Here is a 20017-nt window from a genome sequence, read left to right on the forward strand (position 1 = left end):
TTAGCCATCTTGTTCGTGGTATTTATTCAGGACTGGCCATAGTATGGTGTTCTGTGACGTTCAGGAACATCCGCCGCCAGATCAGGTTGTGTCTTAGGAGGAGTAAGAACGGAAACCCATTAATTTAACCATAATGTCAGCTGGGAAAATTGTCGTGTATGGTGGGCGTGGTGCCCTGGGTGCTGCCGTTGTCAAGCATTTTAAGGCGAAGGATTTTGTAAGTATATGAATGATGGTTATTATGTGATATTTCTTAGGCCATACAGTATATTGATTGCTTGCCTGGTTCAAGACGTTTAGTTTTTGGGTCACTTGTATTGGCAGCTAATATTGTTACAAGTGTCTAACATGTATGCAACAGTGCTGTAAAAAGGACCAGAAGGCTTTATGTTATATAGTAATTGTATCATGAATTCGTAATAGGTTAACTTGTGTAGTTTTGGTGGGTTAGGTTATTAAGGTGTGTCGATTTTGACTCCCAAAATGCGAGTCATCCCTCATGGCCTTGAACTGACATGCAGAACTCTTAGGATATATGAGTCCCACAGTTACCAGCTTAAAATGGACTCTACACACAGTCAGGATGCATTGGACTTTAAGGATAATTTAAAGCTTGTATCACAGACATTGACAGCATTACGGTACAGTAGTCGGTTCCTATTTATAAATCCCAGAACATGTTCACAACGTTCCTGGATTGTCTCAGTATGGTAGAGTGCAATACTTCTAGAAGAATTGTAATTACTGTCTGGAATTATTTGTCTTATAATTAGGAACTTGGGTATTATGGTTAACTTTAAGCTGTTAGATGGCAATTTGGTAATCTTGTGTTTAATTGGTGTAAAAACTGACAGCTGCCTTAGGGATAAGCGATGTTACCACCCTAAGTTCCGACTTGACCAACACTGGAACATATTCAGATACATCTGTACCTTTACCAGTGTTGGTCAAGACCAGACTTTACCAACATTTGTGCAGGACAAATTATTCATGTCGCCAGTGATTTGTATCATTTGTTACAAAATCATAAGAACGTGATAGAAAAACAAACCACCGTAACAAAATGAACCAACCTAACCCAACTTAACTCAAAAGTATTCTAATATTTTTATGGAAAAAATTCAAAGTTGGAAGATACAGTATATCACTCGAGGAGATCTACAGTGAGACCTTCATAGATGGTCAAGGTCAGGGAGAGGTAGCAGCTCCTGTGACCACTTATAGCTGGAGGGAATGATAATGAGTTCTCTTACAAATATGTCCTGGGCTTACGGTCTAATATTATTTATTGCCTTCTGTTATGTTTTATCTGCTTCCTGTGTATAATAGGATGAATATGAATTATATGTATCCAGTAAATACATCAGACATTGGGAAAATACAATCCATTAAATTATATAACTGGTAAATAGAACATTTCTTGTATGATATACAGTATGTATAGAAAAGGCACCAGTTAATGAATCAGAAAAAGTTACTGTCATAGACGGTTATACTTTGTCATAAATACAGTTCTGTACTGTATTTAACTACTGTTGTATTGCACAGTACTGTATTTGTTTTGTCTTTTAGGGTTTATGAAGTTCATTACTGTACTCAAAATTGTTAGTTGAGAATAAATATAGTTTTATTATGAATGACATAGTTGTTGAATGGAGTAAATGATCACAGGTGAGTGGGGGTAGATGTGTTGGGTGGTAGTTAATACAGGTCTTGGAGGTGTGACCTTGGTGGTGTCACCTCAGGCTGTGTTGGTTGCCGTCACTACATTCCCACCACTTGTTCCTTGGAAGCCTAACTTGCCAGCACAGGGACCTAGTGATCACAGTACATAACCTAAAGTTTTTGTTCAGAAGATCAGCATTATAGAATGCCCTGGATATATTATTATAAACACAATTTTTATTTAATTTATGCCATATATGTAGTGTACACAGTACAGGTATAGTACATATATATAGAATATTATCAGCAGTGATTTGTGTCCCTTTGAAGTCATTTTAAAGAAATATGGTGATATTCTGTATTTATCCTAAGTTTTAAGTTTGGCAACACTGAAGGGCAGTTCTGTGCACAGTATTTGCTCATCATATCTTACACACAGTGGGCTGGTCCAGCCTGGTTACACAGCAAGTTATCTTGTGTGAGGCATTTATTTTACCATGTTTCCAAGGAATTGTTTCATGGTTTGAATGTACATTATTAATTTACTGTTGTTTATCTTCCAGTGGGTGGGGACCATTGACTTGGTAGCCAACGATGAGGCAGATGTCAACATCATTGTATCAAGAGAAGCAAACTGGTCTGCACAGGCAGATAAAGTCATTTCTGGTGAGCAGATGCGAGACCCCTAGTTTACTGACATACCCAGATTTAGGTATCTTTTACTTTTTGCAGTAATGGTACCCTGGGTGACTTATGATAGACTTGACCAACACTGGTGCAGGTTTAGATACATTCTTAACCAGTGCATGCCCAATACTTTCCAACATTGCATAACAAAGATGTAACTAACTGTCCAATTGGCTAACACGCCATCAGTGGTGAAGAGGATAAAGTAAAGTAAAGTAAAGTAAAGGGTGATAGATGACCTTGCTGCCCAGTTTGCAAGGTTTTATGAAAGGGTTACCAGTACTCTTCTCTAACAATGAGTAATGAAATGTATCTTGTTTTATATGTGAGGAAATATTTGATCTTTCTTAGTTACAATATAATGAGTACTGTATATCAACTTGACAGGCCTGGAGGCTGCGCTTGGTTCAGAAAAGGTAGATGCTTTCATCAATGTCGCAGGTGGTTGGGCTGGTGGCAATGCTGGAAGCAAGGGTAAGTGGCTGTGAATCTTTATTTGATACGTACAGTAGTTTTGGAGTGGCCATGTTGGCTTTTCACTTACAGTACTTCTTGCTTTCCTTTTCAATCTTTAACACTACTCATATGGAATATTGATGAAATATGTCTGAGAATCAAATGTTACTTTTTATTATGTGCATATTTACTGTACTTATGTTGTGAATTCACTGTACTGTACTGTGATAGTTAAGTATTGTATATCATGTCTTGATGATGCTCATTATTATTACAAATACAATAATGTTCACCCTGCTGGAAAAAAAAGATAGGTTACAAACATACAGTACTGTAGAGTATATACTTTTACAAATATACCTGTACTTAGCCATGCTAATTTTTTTTTTTTTAGAATTTCTTAAGAACTGTGAGTTAATGTGGTCCCAGAGTGTGTGGTCATCTACCATCACTGCACAGGCTGCCTCACGTTTCCTTAAGGAAGGAGGATTGGTGACCCTCCCTGGTGCACAGCCTGCAATTAATGGAACTCCAGGTGAGGATTTCTAGGTGGATGATGTCATAAAAATATTCAGCTCGCTCTCTCACTTTTCTGTACATCTTCCTCCCTTAATATAGTTCTTCCCTCTTATGTACATTTATCTGTGCTCCAATTATTATCTTCCTCTTTGGTTTATCATTCATCAGTCCATTTACACACTGTCATATCCACTCCCAGATACAGTATCTGAAATTCTCCGTTCAAGTTAACACTTGTTTCAATCTCCCTTAGTTTTCTTAATCAATTACCTTCTGGTTATATTTACATTTACTTTATATATCACAAGTCAGGGGTGAAAACATGGAAATGGACATTACCCGGTATTATATTTCAGTGTCTGTATGCCTTGTTTATCCTGCACCTCATTCTTAGAAAAGGTTTTGCTTCTTCCTCAGTGTTCCTTTACTTTTCCATAATACTAAGTTATTTCAACTCATTTACCTTTATATCACATTCAGTGACATGAAAATATACAAGGTAAACATTACCTTTTCTCAGGCATGATTGGATATGGTCTAGCCAAGGCAGCTGTCCACCAGTTAACAAAAAGTCTTGGGGAGGACAAGTCTGGGTTACCAAAGGGGACAACAGCTGTTGCTATACTTCCCGTTACTCTTGACACACCTATGAACAGAAAATGGATGTCCAGTGCAGACTTCTCCACTTGGACCACCCTAGAGTTTGTTGCTGAGTAAGTAAATGTTATTTTGTATTAGTATAGACTGTTTTGAGTCTTTTTTTTTATTATTATTATTATGGTGTTAGAAGAACTATCATGAGATTTTAGAATTGATCTGCCTTGGAGCTGTTCCATTATGATAACTTAATGTTAATAGCAAATAGCTTTGCAGAGTTAGTGGAGAAATTTAAGAAATGGTAGGGTATGAGAGTGAGCATGGCAAAAACAAAATGAGGTGGGTGTGCTATATGACACTGAAGCCAGGAGTTAAGAGAGTAGCTGGGTATAGAGAGTATTGGCAAAGTTGTGTAAAAAGTAGGCTGCGCACCTACTTTTTATGAAAGAAATAATTAAAGTACTTTATGGTAATTATTTGTACTTGAAATGTTGAAATAGACTATAAGTTGTAAATCTTTCTGAACAGACTTTTCCACAAGTGGACAACTGGAAGTGATAGACCCTCTTCTGGCAGCCTCGTGCAGCTCATCACGAAGGATGACAAGACAGAATTGGTCATGGCTTAAGACTTCCTACACATCAGGATGTGTAATTGGACACAAGATTCATGTACTTGTACTATATTATTTACATTGTTTTGCACTTGACATATTATGATAATACATGTTGATATTTGTTGGATCTGTTTTTATTTTTCTTCATCATAGTTTACTTTACCATTAGATCCATTAAAGTCCATTATTTTATTGTAATATGTTGTTGTACAGTACTTTCAAGAGCATACATTATAATCATGGGGATCGGAGATGATCAACTGTTGTATAATTTTATAGTGTGCCTGCAATTATTATTGTCAGCGTTAACAAATGTTGATTTTTTTGTGTCGTCATATTTTGATAACCCCATACTGAATTCACTCTATATTTGAAATGTAACATGTACAGGGGGTGAGATACATCGTCTTCAGTCAGTTGTTTTATTGTGTACTGTATACTGTATTTGCTTTGCTGTTTTATGATTGAAGATGTATTTGAATTGCATTTAATCAGGCTGGTGCAATGTGTTGCTTGCTGACTAACAGTATCCACTCAACAGATATAATTGTTGTTGGTATTTATATATTCTTAGGTATTTTCAGTTGCACAAAGGAAAAAAAATGTACCTGTACATCTTGAATGTTGCTGTGTAAGTTTTCTCATTGTATCTATCTGTCTGTCACCAGTTTAATATTTGTGTGAGTGCCACACATGCAGGTTGAAATATGTAGACTGTTGCAGTATTCATATCTAACCTGTAAGTGCGACTGGTCATGATGCCCCAACCTAACCTATATAGTTAGATTAGATTGGGACGGAGTCAACCTGCAACCCATTAAGTAAGTGCCTAGCTTCAGAGTAACCGATGATCAAAAATTTATTTTTATAAATGTAAAAAAATAGCAGATGCTTCACCTTTGTATCTCCTTAGAAAATGATAGGAAAGATTAAGGTGCTCAAGTGCTTCCTTGTTAAATGACTAGTATTAAGACTGCTGTAAACAGTTTCATTCTGCAATGAAGAAAATAATTAAGAAAGTGTTGAAGACAATAAGAATTAAGTGTGTTTCCTTGTAAAAATGTATAATTAAGATTATAAAATTTTCAATGCTCAAAAATATTAAACCACATTTTACTGCCAGAATGGAGAAGACTTCCCTATAGCTTCCATTAAAATGTTAGTTTGGCTGAAATCCAGTATTGATCTCTACAGATTTATTCTATAGCTGGAAAGTTAATATGTACTTGTACTGTAATATATTTTGTATGCTTCCTTGTACATGTGCAGTACGTATGAATGCTGGAATATTTGCTAACGTAGAGCTAGATTGTTTTTGCATCAAAGAACACATGTAGTTTCAAATTTACAAAGTGTGTGTTCACAAAAATTGTTATACAGGTATAGAGAGTAAATTGTAAAAATTTAGGTGTGTTAACTTTGTGCTTCCCTTGATGCACCCTATTTTTTTTCACATTTTTACTCTCGTGTACCATTATTGTGAATGATTTGACCGATTATTTACCTTGTTCAGGTAAAGATGTTACTGTCAAAGTGGTTGTGGTGAAGATTTAATATTTGTTTGAAAGGCGAGAATTCCAGCAATGAAAAGATACTGCACTTAGTACCTAGATAATTTACAGGTGTAAGAAGATTGATAAGCCTTATTTTTTTTAAGGAAAAAAAAAAATTAGGGTTGGCTGTGGTCACAAGCTTATACATTCCCAATGTCATAACTGTCAAAATATAGAGCCTAAAAGAAGTTTGGTTGTTTAACTTTATCTGTTCACTCGGCTGAAACCCCTCAAAACTACTTTTCATTCTTAAGAATGTAAATTTGTCTTTACTTCACAATAACTGATGTGGGTTGGGTCAAGGAATACAGGAGGAAAGATCACAATACTGAGAAAGAATATATTGTATGTACAAATATTGCAGGAGATAATGACTTCTGGTAATTTACAAATGACAATCAGTTCACTTACAAAACATCACTAAGATATAAAATTATGCCATAAACATGGAATAAATTATGTTGAATGTCAAATGTATTGTAAAAAGTAATGATGCACTGTACTTAAGAGGCATCCAGATGAAAGTGAAGAACAGTATAAAACTTATCTCACATGGATAAACATAAACCTTAATGATATGGCAAGTACACTAACTAATACATACACAGCATCCTAACATGGAGAGGAATGTTGGTCACACTCCAAATCAAGATGAGATCAGCTATCCAATATTATATCCATTTAATAAAGGCTACACAGGAGTGGAAGCTGAAGACCAATATATAGTACAGTACAGTAATTTATTCTTGTATTTAAAGCAGATTCCTTCTTAAGTAAAATTAAGTACAGGGTATTGTAAAAAAAAAAAAAAAAAGTTGAATACTCATACTGCAAATAAAACAGGTCCATTCTAGCCCATTAGCACTGTGCCTAGCAAACAGTTGGATGATGAAATTAACAATATTTTATATTTTGAGTTTGATGAAGATAAAATGGTGATAAAACATTACATTTTAAACTACTGATGAACAGATTAAATGGCCATGTTATGATTACCTTTAACTCATATGAGCAACAACTTCATTCACTCTTGCAAGCCCTGTCCTTCTATAGCGCAGGGTAGACGGAACCAAGATTAAACAAACTTTATTTGCTATCGCTCTTTCTCTTCTCTGCTGTAACACGTATCCTAATATGGTGTTCCATTTCTACAACAAGGATCTTCACTAACACTACTGCACTAAATGGAGGAGACTTAAGAAAATATATAGCAATATTCAGAAGTCTTAATTTAGTTAACGATACCAAGTATATGGAACTCTTTTAATATTCATGAACTGGTGTTAAAATTTATACCACTGTGAATCCCATAAGCAGTATATGATGAAACATGCAAAGAAGTTCTTTAACATGAGTTAAATGTCTGAATGTGTTTAGGTATTTCTTCCTTCTAATATATCAGGCAACATACATGACTAAAGATTTATATTTCAAAGAATATAATCAAGAGAAAGAAATCTAGATATGTGCTATACAGATATCTAGGAATTATATAAAAAACTTTGATGAAATGGAAAAAGTGAATGCAAGGAAAATTTTCGAGCCTTACTGTGGAGGAACACCATAGCAGTACACATAGTTACAACCACTGCAATGAATAAGTGAGTACTGTGTCGTGTTGCCCTTAAGTTAAGCACCTGCCTCCCTATGTTACAGTGGAAAGGAACTTGCAAGAAGGAAAACATTTATGACTTTTGGGAAGACTGACTTGTTACATCCAGTCTGGTAAACATTCCCTGTTTCAGTACTACCTGTCAATTTCTAATCCCAATAAGGGAGGAGAGAGGGAAACCACAAGACTTGGTTCTTCCACTTGGTCATAAAGTTAAATTTCCTACGTTATTCCTCAAGGTTTCATTTATGACTTGTAGGTTAGCAGTGAGTGACTTCTGTAATTCTAAACTGGATGGATATCATTTGTCAGTAGAGCTGCTGCATGGATTTCAGTGGGATATGTTCCTGGCCTGTCCGACACAGACATATAACACAGAAAATACGATCCTACACAAATCAAATAAATAATAAAAAGTTAAACAACACTCACCACATTAACAACTACAAGCCTGGTCATCATCGCATGTCTCCTCCGAAGCTAAGGGAACTCTTGTTAAAGGAGCGGTGACATCAATCTGACTCCGACGGGACACTTGCTAGCCATTTTCAAAGTTACAGTGTTTTACACTGATCACTTCAGACACTAAAACATTATCGTCCAGATAATTTTTTCCTCTCACAAATAACGGCAAAGTATCACAGTGACCACAAAATTATGCAATGATTAAGAAGGATAACGTTTGTTACACTAGCGAGGGCAGATGTGATCATGTTGAAACAAAGTGCTGGACTGTAGTTTGCATAGTGGCCGTGAAGCGGCACACGGAGAATGGAAAAGCAGCTTGTGCACATATTGTCCATCTTGGATTTGCCAAATGAAGGGAAATACAGTATGCACTTCCCAGTGTTTACATTCTGCATCAGCTAGTTTAGCCTAACAATAAATATCGTTAACGGTGATTTTGCCTTGCGTAAATTGCAAGAAATGTTAAAACCTCATTAACGTGAATACAAATTGGGGGATACCTGTACTGTATATCCCTATTAGAAAGTATCAACTATGCAACAGAAAATGTATAGTCGGGGTCAAAAGTCTTGAACACTTGACAGTATTTGGCATGTAAGTACCCGAAGATCTTAGGTATAAAGGAGAGTTTTATCCCATTTTGTGGTTCAGGCATAATATGTGATGACAAGTAGTATATCCCAATCATATATGTATAACTCAGAAGTAGATGCCAGATATTGCTAAGTGTTCAAGACTTTTGACCTCGGCTGTACCCTACCTTATTTACTGCTTCTAGCCTTATAGTTGAGGTTAGGTTATCCAGCTCCTTAAAATAAAAGAAAACTAATAATAAATAAAGTGATAATCCACTGAAAATGGTGAATTGATCCTGGAATCCCATTTTATGACTGAGACCATCACTAAGAACTTAGAAGGGACCCACAGCCACAGTCAAGAACTTAGCAGCTGTTATGGGTGCACGATATTAGCAAAACTATCTTGTATGTTCTCCTGTGACAGTATTTGGGACCACTCTGGTGTTAACTATGCATCCTAATATATATCTAGGTAATACTGTATTGTTTTGTGTGTTATTCTATACATTTCATCACTACTGTTTTGTACGGGGCATCATGGTTACAGATATTTACACGTTTCACTGATATTTAGCAAAAATTGGACTTTCACAACCATTTCAGCTTTTGGGTGTGCAAAACTCTAAGGTTGTACTCTATTTGGCATTATTAGTTTGCTTAATGGACTGTACACTGCAGTTAAATGTACTACCAGTATGTCCTCAGCTTAGCGGCAGGCTCACCAGGGGCTGTGTTTAGGTAGTTCAATAAACCCGTGTTATTATGCGACTCACACCAACGCAATGAAAAATAGTACATGATTTTTTTTCTCTTTTTAAATAGGTCTCTGTAATAATGTAGTTTCCATACTAAAATCTAACTCAGTAGTCCCACGGAGAGGGTAGCTAACGTCTACACTACACTACAGCTGATACTGAATTACATAAATGGACACTATGGGAGGATGGTTGGTTGTTAGTCACAGAATGATGAATGAGAGGTAAGCTACCAATCCCAGGTGTCATGTTTGAACATCATAAAATACTCTTTTAAACTAAACCCATTCTATTTGTGCATATATTATTATTTTACATTTATACACTGCTGCACAGGACAAAGAGTGGTGAGTGTTGGGTTGTGAGGTGCCAAACTGAATACATTTACCAGACCTTATCGCATAAAAGATATTTACTAATAACTAATCTATTGACTAGTAAAGCCTATGTATGTTTGATTTTGCCTTTTATTGCACAAGTGATGCTATATAAGGTGTTATAATACTGTACCATGTTTAGGAGGTAAATATTCCAGTTATGGATGGTCTCAGTGACTCCTAAATCCTAAGCCCTTGTTCCCCATTATATAGTACATCCACAATTGTGTCACTTCGCTACCACTTCAGGAATGCAACCTTGAATAAAAACAATTAGTTACTGTACAAATTTTACAGGTCACTCACTGATAACACACAGGTCATGTAAAAAAAAGGACAAGGATGATTTTTGTATATACCTGTATCATAAAATTTCAACAAGATTGTACAAATTGTCAAAAGTTTAATAAGAGATTATTGTACTGTGCAACCAACAGAAGCAGTTTAAAAGCACAATAGCAACAAGTGAGACGTATCCTAATACAGTACATAAAAATATAGTTCTTGCACAGGACATGACAATATAACATATACAAGTACATATAACTTAAATTATACTATATCTCATAAAAGGTTCTAATATTACTGTCGTATAAGGATCTATTCATGGAAATATTTCTCAGATAAATATGAAGATCTATTACACTGATACCATACTCAAACACTGTGGTGAGGGAATGAGTAAATGCCATCATTGCTATTGTATAATTATGATTATTTTTCAATATACAGGGTATATTTATTCTATAATATTTAGTAATAAAAATACAACCGTAACATAGAAAAAATTACAAAATGCACAATGTATCATCTGCTTTACCATCTAGTGAATGAAGTAGATAGAACAGGCAAAATTTTGAGGAGCTGCTCATCACTTAGGATCCCCAGAAGCCCACAGGGTCTGCATTTTACCTTCCCAGATGAACCTACTTCATATATGAAGAGTGAGAATTATATACAGCACATTCACATCCTCATGTACTGAGTGGGATCAGTATTTTTTTTAATTTTCACACTTGAAATGAGTGAGATGTACATTTTCACCTGGTGATATATGAGTTGAGTGGGACATGTATCTTCAGTTCTTCATATATGAAATGAGTGGGGCTTGTGTGTGAGCTTTTTTGCCAATGAGCTAGTCTATATTACCAGTTATGTGCACCATTACAAACTGCACACACATAGGTCTGCCCATCATCTAAGACTGAACTCTACTACAGAGATTATGAAGTATTACACTATCCATTACATCAGGATCATTCTCTGAAAATACATTACCAATTATAAAATATAACTTTGCTAGATATAAAACTGAACATTATCTTGGACTGTGATCAATACTATTATTACTAATCTTACTTTGAGGTGTTTCCGTTGGAGCGCGCAAAATGTTTGATCTGCTGGAGAAATCTACATTTACGTAATATGGCGATGGTTTCTGACTGTGTGCCTCCCTACCTATACTCGACTTACTCCCAGATGCCCAATCATGTAAACTGACTGCCTTTTCTCCTGACCCTCCAGCAGACAAATCAGGTGTGCTTTTGAAAGCCTCAGTATCCGAATTTCCATATAACAAAGGATCCGAACTGCTTAATTCATCGTCAACACGGTTCTGTTTGATACTTACAGTAGTTTTAGTGTCTAAAACACTTTTGCTGATACCTACAGTTAAACTACTGGTGGTGGAAGTGCCAGGAATCATGGAAGACATCAAGGAAGGTGATTTGGTTGCCACATATCCCTGAGGCACTGTATGGGAAAATGGAGGGCGTGGAAGGGTTGGGTAATATGCCTGAGATTGAAAAGAGGAGCTTACTGTGGGAGATTTTGTTGGTGGGTACACCTGTGGGTAGGTAACATTAACATAGTGCGGTGAGTGGGAGGGTGACGTGGCTAAGGCCCGTGCAGAGTCATTCAAAAGTTGCAAAGTGGTCGAGCTGCGGGTCCAGTCATCCTTGAAGACCTAAAAAAAGGGTTATTATTATCATCACTATCACATTACCCTATATTAATCATATACTGTATTATGGTAGAAGAAATCTACTATAGCTTTAGAACACAAACAAAATATAATGGTTGTTTCTAGTTAACAATGAAAGCACTAATGTGTGAGAAGTATAGAGCTGGTCAACAGTCCTAACAATAAATTGGCAGCTGAAGCACCTAAAACATAATATCAGATCATAAGCATTCCTAAGAAACAAAAATATTCTCTGCAATCATGACTTGTCATGTCCTCACACAAAGGTAAAGACTTAAGTTTCTCCAAGTGAAGAAACATGACTCCTGAGTGGTACCTTCAATCAGACCAATATAAATCTGATAATGCAACAGTGTTCTTACTAAGAATACTGAACAAACACCATAGCTCTATTATTAGTACAGATTACTGAGGAGACTGATGTGAGGAATGATGACACAGTTGCATACAGACACACACATATACATGAAATTTCTATACCCCTTTTCCCTTTGATTTGGTAAGATAAATACATTATGTACCTACCATTATAATTTTATCAATATAAATCTAAGGCAGAAAAAAGACACAACTCATTTACTCACCTGCACAGTTAACAATGGAACCAGTGGAGATAACCTCTCCCTGACGTGAGCTAATACCATCTGTTCATTGGCATCCCGACGAATTCGTACATGAAGGCTGCCCGTGAGAATGAAGCCACTGGGGTCCTTACATAACTGTGATGTTCTGCATGATGGATTTTCCACACCTAGTGTCCAGAAATTCTCGTGGCGAAACTCTAACACACCATCCAGGGTAAGTGCTTCACGCAAACATTTATCCAGCTGAGCGAAAACACTAACTGGAGTAGTCTGTCAATGAGATAAAGAGTGTGATGTAAATTAACCGACAAAACAATTATTTATCATCTATTTTTCTCTATGGAACTACAAATGTATGACATCTTCAAGGATGCAAAAAAGCAGCCCCAAGAATAAATAAGGGCTTACTGTATTCAATAACAAAGTACAGTAGATTGTGGGAGGCAAGCTATTTGTAATATATTTATAGATACAGTAGACTATTTTTAGTATAATCTGGTCAAACTAGTGTGACCTAATATAACACTATACATGTACTGTAACTCTTAAAAAAAATTGGAGTTGCCAAATTATGTAATATCATAAACTCTAACTACAGGAAAAGAATAAAATCCACTTGAAGATTTTATAAAGCAGGTCAAATCTTTAGTTAATTTGTGTTTGTTTCTGAAGGTAAACTAATTCACAAACTTTACAAACCTGAAGCAGTATGCTGGCTGAACACACACACAGAGGAAACATGGTGGTGATGGTGAGGAGAGCAATAACCAGTGCTGCAACACTATCTGCTACCTGATAGTTACTGAAAAATAAAAGTTTGATCCTGAAATCCTATTCTATAACCGAGTTAGGATTACACAACTCTGTATAGCCAGTATGTCTAGGAGGTCATGATCCTTGGTCCCCGGAAAAAACAAGAACATATATACTGTAATTTAATCTGTTCCATACCAACCATATGTAGACCCAGGCAAAAGGGTAAAATTTAAGAACAGTAGTCCAGGTTCACCAGCTGTCTACCAGTCAATATAAATGACATACTACGTTAGCCATGCGTGAACTCTCTCTAAAAATTTCTATTCCATGTGTAGATTTTTAAAAGATAAGAAAACTCAACTTACTACATCTGGAGAACAAGATGATCTACCAATATTGCAAGAAAACCAGTAATTGATATGAGAACAACTGGGTCCACTCTCGGCAGAAGTACTCTTGTCAATGATGGTACATAATTGCAAAGACTGAAATAAAGTATTTTAAGTTAATCCTTACAGTTCCAGTTTAAAAATAATAAAAAAAATTAAAAGCAGAAGAAAAATGATACTAAGGCATTACTGCATATTACTGCCTAAACACCATTCAAAATGTAATTATTGGAAAAATAAATTTTTTCTTTATTATGGTTTAGGTGACACACAAATGAGAGTAAGCCATTAAAATGTATCCCGCAGTTACACTAGACTTATATATGGTAGACAATATCAGATCTGCCCTATCTGTACATAACACAGGAGCCATATATGATTTTGTTCACTGCTCTACTACATTTTTTTATTTTGTGAATTCATTAATCATTATGTTTTCACTAAAATTCTTACCACTGGTGCAATAATAAATGTATGAAAAAAAGAACTGTATTTAAGAGAAGAAAAGTTAAGGATGAGAATATAAGAATTGTTGAGCCCTGGGTATGTCATAGCAGTCACAGTAAATGGATGACAGTAATTGAAGAGAATTTGTATTGTTTTTTATTCCAGCCATACAGCACCATAACAGAAAAGGGCTTGAAAAAATAAACCATCAGGTATTTGGAAAAAGCCATGCATTAACCATATACAGTACCATTTCTAGTAAGTGCTTTAATGTACTGTATACACAGTCACGTGAACTTTTTATCCTCAAATATCCTGACACACTCTTTATTATATCTGACAAGCATAGGAAAGCAAAGTAAGAGTCATGATCCTTTGTGCAACACATTAGCAGAGACACACACCTGCGGCACATATCAGCCACATGTTCCTGAAGAAGTGAAGATTGGGAAGCTCTCAGCACCTGTGTCAGTGGAGGGTTGTGGGCCAGGGTGGTCATGCCAAGGTGCAGCACCAGTCCAAGCATCCCACCAATACTTAACATTCCTCTGCCAACATTACATATAATATTAATAAGTTTTGTCAACACTACTTCCTCTGTCAACATGGCATCACATTTAACATTTCCAATGAATATTACAACACAATTTAATATCTGGTAAGGTTATACAGTAATATGTTGTAATATCTCCATGGTATATCGCCTATTGAAATTATATAATTATTAAGGAAATAGAGAATAAGAGTGATAGATGGACCAACAAAAGGTAATGTGTATTGGACATTTAAAAGTTATCTTTAATCCTAACTCCTCACACCAACAGCATCATTAAAGCATTGTAACCACAGCACCCTTATAGTGATAATGAGATAAATATTCAGGCAGACTGGTAAATCAATAATAAATTGACTTTTTTGCCTTATTTTACTTTACACTGGAAAGTTAATTAAACCGATGACACAACCTAAAGACAAAGTCAATAAATATGTTGTGTTGTGAATCAATATGTGGTGAGTGTCTTGCACCACCCCCTCACAATTATTTCTCAACTTTTCTTTGAGTTTTTCTGTATCCCTTCCTACACATCAAATAAAAAAAGAGAGGAGTACTGAAGATTACAAATTTTTTAATACCATAGCAGAAACTTGACAATACTGCACAATAAAACAGCACTTACGTATGAATTATTTCTGGTTCAAATAATCTCTCGATGCATTCTTTAACGATGATGACAGCACCGAGGAGAGAAAGCATCACGGAAGAAAACACTGCCAGGGCCTCACATCTAAGGTAACCATATGTGAAGCTCTGGGTAGCTTTCTGACCTTCTGCCCACACACACACCAGACAAGTAATGAGACTGGAAGATTAACAAAAAGAAAAGACAATAAATGTTCAAATTAAATAGCAAATAGAAATCAATAATGCTCGAGGTAGATTGGTTGGCCTTGGCTGTCTCTTGAAAGGATTACCTGGAGTGAAATGAATCGAGTCCTTTTTTTCCAACACTGCAGTACTATACAACATTCAGTAAACCCAGGGTAGGAAATCAGAACACTGGAGGGCTCAAGTACCTATACCCACAGGATACTGAGAGTTCACTTAGGTTCTATGATACATTCTCACATAACAATTTTTTTTAAGATAATTATACATTTAATAAAATTTTGTTTCCCATGAACCATCTCTTTGTATAAAATTCCCATTGGTAAAATTCCGTTAAGACTACTCACAGACTCAGAAACATGTTAATTCACTTTCAACCAATCAATTTTCTTCCAGTAATCATTGACACTCGTTGCAACTTGGCATGTTGTAGTCATCTTATCATCAGGATATTACAATCTTCTGAAGAAAAATCTATAACCTTAAACATACAGTAATCTATCTACTTCTGGACACATAAATTTGGCATGTTGTATTCATCATATCAACATATTGTATTTACAACCACATGAAAAATCTACAACCTTGATTACAATATGTCTGGGTCTGGACATATTAGGACGAATTGTTTACTTACCTGAGAAGACTGAACCACGACAAGTAGGTGTATGCCATAAGGGCTGAAAAGACAAAATGCATACAATTACTACAGTATATGCAGTTATAGTGGTACAATGTTTCTTGCAACACAAAAGATTATTTTTAAGGATACTACTGTATTTACAACATTACCTTCACAAATAAAAAATAAATATATAAATAAGAACAAATAAATTACCACATCTAATGAGTGGAATGATAAGATATGGCGAGTCATCTTTTTCTGTAATATTTTTTTCTTTCCCTTCATCATACAGGCACAAACAAAGTATACAGTAACTACACACTTGATAATCAATCCTATTTACATCTTAATCACCATCCTTGTTTCAACTTCTTTATATGTTTACACAATCAGGGTAATAAAACTGATATTTTTAACACCCCATCTAACATATTTCTATCATTATGTATTATAGCTAAATAAACCTAATTGTGAAAAGTATAGGTCACAACTATTCATTTTGATCTGTTATTTATAATCTTTCTGTTGATAGATCTAATTTTTTTTTTACTCTTGTAAGTTTTTCCCCCGAATGTTACAGGATGGTTGAAATCGAGAAGAATAACAGACTTCACTTCACTTGCTTCACTCACTCTGCCTCACACAGGTTCGATGCCCTACTTGAAACAAATTGAAAGCTAACAATGGATCCTGGGACTCAGGCTTTTTCACATTGCCCAGTGAAGATTGGGAGGCTGGAGACTGAGCCTTGAAGCAGCAAAAAGGGCTACAGAGTTTAAGAGGGCATTTTCTCCATGTAAAAAGTATGTCCTTAGTCAGGCAAATTTGATTCAAACTATCAATTAGCCTTTAGATATAAAGAAAAAGAGAGAAAAAAGGTGTTAAACTAATCATACCACACCTAACCTAACTCTCTAACAGGTGACAGATATAACCAGCATTACACGTACCCATGCTGCGTGTGGCGTGGCACCAGGAGAGCAGCAGGAGTGTGACCAGAAGGTTAACAAGCACGAGGACTAGTGTCTCCTGTGCCTCACGTTGATGGAAGAGCCATGTTATTTCTTTAATAAACGACTGAAGTGATGACAAGGTAGCTGCACCCTCCTTAAATGGCCGAATAAAGTACTGTAAACAAACTTGGTTATCAAAATCACTTTATACCGAACCTTCAACCTATACAGTGTATGTAACTCATCTACTTCCTACTCTCAGACTTTATTTAAATATATTGAAACACACATCAGCATCTACATAAGTGAAGTAAGAACAGTTCATACTTGACAAGTCATAAGGAACTTACTCGTGGAGTTTCCTCACAATCCAAAGTATTTCCCCGTTGTCGAACTCCATTACCTGTTGGTGGTGAAGACGAGATAGCTTTAATAAATACATAAAGATAAATATGAAGGATTGACTCTGAAACCTTATATCATGGCCAAGGCTTTAACTAAATGACACATGTACTCTATTACCCGTCAAGTCAAAGGGTCAGAAACCCAGGTAAATCATCAACATTAATGGCTGGGACTTAATGTGATGATTGAGCATGTATCCTCACTGTGATCACAGCCATCAGCTTTAGATCGAACACAAACAAGTTACCTCACAGTAGAATTCGTGTACTTCATCCGTCAATCCGAACATTATTCCAATAGCAATAACATTTACAAGGATCACACTGCGCTCATTGAAAATACTATCCACTAACTCTTAACTCCCCTAGGGTGTAAGGCCAAGTTCTTTTTGTGATGACATATGGCATCACAAAAATTGTGACCAAGTCCCAGGTTGCTGGTCTGACTGAATTTCTGCCTCATTTACACACAATTGCAGGGACTCTTACTTTGACAACAAAACATACATATGTACAGTATATCATTTATCACTCTTGATTTTTTTTTGTAATTATTTATGGCTCTACATTATTATCATTATTACCATTGTAATTTTTACTTTTTTATTAGGGTAATATTATTATTATTATTATTATTAGATTTTCGCCCCCCAGGCCCCAATGTGGGCCAGTGACCTGTGCCCAGGAGGAATAATTCCCATTTAAAAAAATTACGGTATTATTGCGTTTACACACCGTTCATTCCTACCACTAATATATTATCATATTCGAATAAGACATCTAATTATAAGATAATTTTCATCTATTACATTACCGGCGGAAATGTATAACGGAGATAGCTTTTCCAAAAAAAAATCTACTTTCTTCTATTAACCTCCCGCCATTATCGTCTGCCTCTCATCCAACACTGCGTGTCTCTCGCGTCTCCTTCATAAATCATGATGCGCATGTGTACCCGTACACGTCACGCGGCCAATCAAAAGCGTTTTTGCTTTTGGAACCAATTAAAATGGTTTTGGGTTTAATTCAGAGTATATTTGGCCCAATCAAAATCGAGTTTTATTTTGGGTCTCTCATATTTTGAAATTCAGTTCCGACCATGGAAGTCTGCGATACATGTCACTTAAAGTATATGGAGCTGATTGCGAGTTTTTGGAAAAAAAACGTGGAAACTATAGCATTTTTTTGATCGCATGGTGTTCTTCCAACCTCAGTAAAGTGTACTAAGAGCAAGACTGAATGTAAATATCGCAAAGACCAACATATGTGGCGTTGGGTAAGAATCCCAGAATGCAACGACGAACAAGAACCAGGCCAATAAGGTAAGAAATAGGTGATTCCATCATATGGTGAGAGTCAGTTCAGTTAGGTTAGGCTTTTGTTTTTCTAGTGTTTTTTTGTATTTTTTAGTTTGACGTTTTTTCGGAAAACGTCAAACGAAAAAAAATCGCTAAAAAAAGCTAATTTCCGCCAAAAATGAAGGTCATATTCGGTCTAAACACACAAATACACTAGAAAAATAAATTTTTTACTTGCTAAAAGTGAACAGTGTGACTGCAAATTTACCAAAATTACATTGTAGATCTTTGTTCAATTCTGATTTTTAAGTGCAATGAATGGCAATTGTCCAGGGCAGCATCACATCTACTAAAAAAGAAAATATCTAATTCGTAATAAAATTAAACTTTCTAACAGTTTAAATATTATCATGCATAAAAAATTTTAAATACAGCATATATAACAAATAATTTAACAAAAAACAAAGCTGGTATTTGTTTAACAGTTGTCATAATCGACTAAGGTTCTAAAGCTCCACTGAGGCTGTTACAGAGTATTCTCACCAGCTCCAGTGAGTTTTACCACCTTTAACTTAACACATAAAATGATGGCTCTGTGGTGTGACAGGTGCACTGTTACTGTACCACCAATGACCCATCTACCCAAGCACTGTCTGGGTATGTAGCCACCTACCCAAAACATAGTTCCATTGAGAAGGTTCCTTAGTCAAGAGTGATTCTAAACCCGAGGATAAATGCTGACTTTAGTGGTGTCAAAAATTCTAAAACAGCATGACCTAGTGTAGTGCATCCAGTAGAACTATTCATATTCACAATGACTGCTACAAGTGCGCATTCACTATAAATATATACTGTATACCTGCTAATGGACTGACGGTTATAAAATATTATTACATCAATAAAGTACAGACGTTTACAATTAGTCAGGAGAAAGTGCAATATGTTCTCACGACTTAAAAAAAAATGCGTCGACATATTCTTCCAAAAATCGGGATTGCATACAGATTTTGTGAGAAACCCCTTCTGTTTTAATACATTTAGAGTCATCAGTTTACCCTAAGTGATGGTGGTTAAGGACAGACAAACACACACAGCCATCACAAGTCTCAACTCGGTAATGGCGCTATACACAACTCAAATAGCCATACCTATTAAATAATCTGATTGTGAACTGTGTGAGCAGGTTCTCTCATCTTGGAGAGTAATAGTTGTGCTCATGGCGAGTAAGTACTCAGGTAGCTCTTGAGGATGTCATTGAAGCTTCCAACTCAACACAATCAAAACATTGCTCACACTCATTATTATCA

At 35.8% G+C, this 20017-nt stretch overlaps 2 protein-coding genes across 3 annotated transcripts; one reads left to right on the forward strand and one right to left on the reverse strand.

The window, feature by feature from the left end:
• Nucleotides 1-48: 48 nt before the first annotated feature.
• On the forward strand, nt 49-6282 carry LOC121874082 (dihydropteridine reductase-like). Its single transcript, XM_042377991.1, has 6 exons — nt 49-217; nt 2229-2331; nt 2740-2826; nt 3203-3343; nt 3848-4040; nt 4453-6282. The coding sequence occupies exons 1-6, from the start codon at nt 134-136 to the stop codon at nt 4550-4552; spliced, it is 708 nt and encodes a 235-aa protein (XP_042233925.1). The 5' UTR covers nt 49-133; the 3' UTR covers nt 4553-6282.
• Nucleotides 6283-6419: 137 nt separating this feature from the next.
• LOC121874081 (zinc transporter 6-like) lies at nt 6420-20006 on the reverse strand. 2 transcript variants are annotated; one of them, XM_042377990.1, is made up of 10 exons: nt 19859-20006; nt 17359-17411; nt 17006-17162; nt 16068-16110; nt 15222-15404; nt 14448-14591; nt 13573-13692; nt 13151-13253; nt 12452-12721; nt 6420-11849 (listed from the first exon to the last, which is right to left on the reverse strand). In XM_042377990.1, the coding sequence occupies exons 1-10, from the start codon at nt 19926-19928 to the stop codon at nt 11202-11204; spliced, it is 1791 nt and encodes a 596-aa protein (XP_042233924.1). In that variant the 5' UTR covers nt 19929-20006; the 3' UTR covers nt 6420-11201. The 2 variants fall into 2 exon arrangements, with proteins under 2 accessions (XP_042233924.1, XP_042233923.1); XM_042377989.1 differs by having other exon boundaries at nt 17006-17183.
• Nucleotides 20007-20017: the final 11 nt, after the last annotated feature.

The sequence above is a fragment of the Homarus americanus genome, unplaced genomic scaffold (assembly GCF_018991925.1).
Source record: "Homarus americanus isolate GMGI-L3 unplaced genomic scaffold, GMGI_Hamer_2.0 scaffold28172, whole genome shotgun sequence".
Lineage (NCBI taxonomy): Eukaryota > Metazoa > Arthropoda > Malacostraca > Decapoda > Nephropidae > Homarus > Homarus americanus.

What these genes read in the sequence shown, in the direction of transcription:
- LOC121874082 (XM_042377991.1), top strand. Translation starts at nt 134, where the DNA reads ATGTCAGCTGGGAAAATTGTCGTGTATGGTGGGCGTGGTGCCCTGGGT. An exon ending in TGCAATTAATGGAACTCCAG is followed by an intron (nt 3,344 to 3,847) that starts GTGAGGATTTCT and finishes ACCTTTTCTCAG; the next exon opens with GCATGATTGGATATGGTCTA. An exon ending in ACCCTAGAGTTTGTTGCTGA is followed by an intron (nt 4,041 to 4,452) that starts GTAAGTAAATGT and finishes CTTTCTGAACAG; the next exon opens with ACTTTTCCACAAGTGGACAA.
- LOC121874081 (XM_042377989.1), bottom strand. Translation starts at nt 19,928, where the DNA reads ATGAGCACAACTATTACTCTCCAAGATGAGAGAACCTGCTCACACAGT. An exon ending in CCACGCCACACGCAGCATGG is followed by an intron (nt 16,111 to 17,005) that starts GTACGTGTAATG and finishes TTGTCTTTTCAG; the next exon opens with CCCTTATGGCATACACCTAC. An exon ending in CATCTTGTTCTCCAGATGTA is followed by an intron (nt 13,254 to 13,572) that starts GTAAGTTGAGTT and finishes TTTATTTTTCAG; the next exon opens with TAACTATCAGGTAGCAGATA.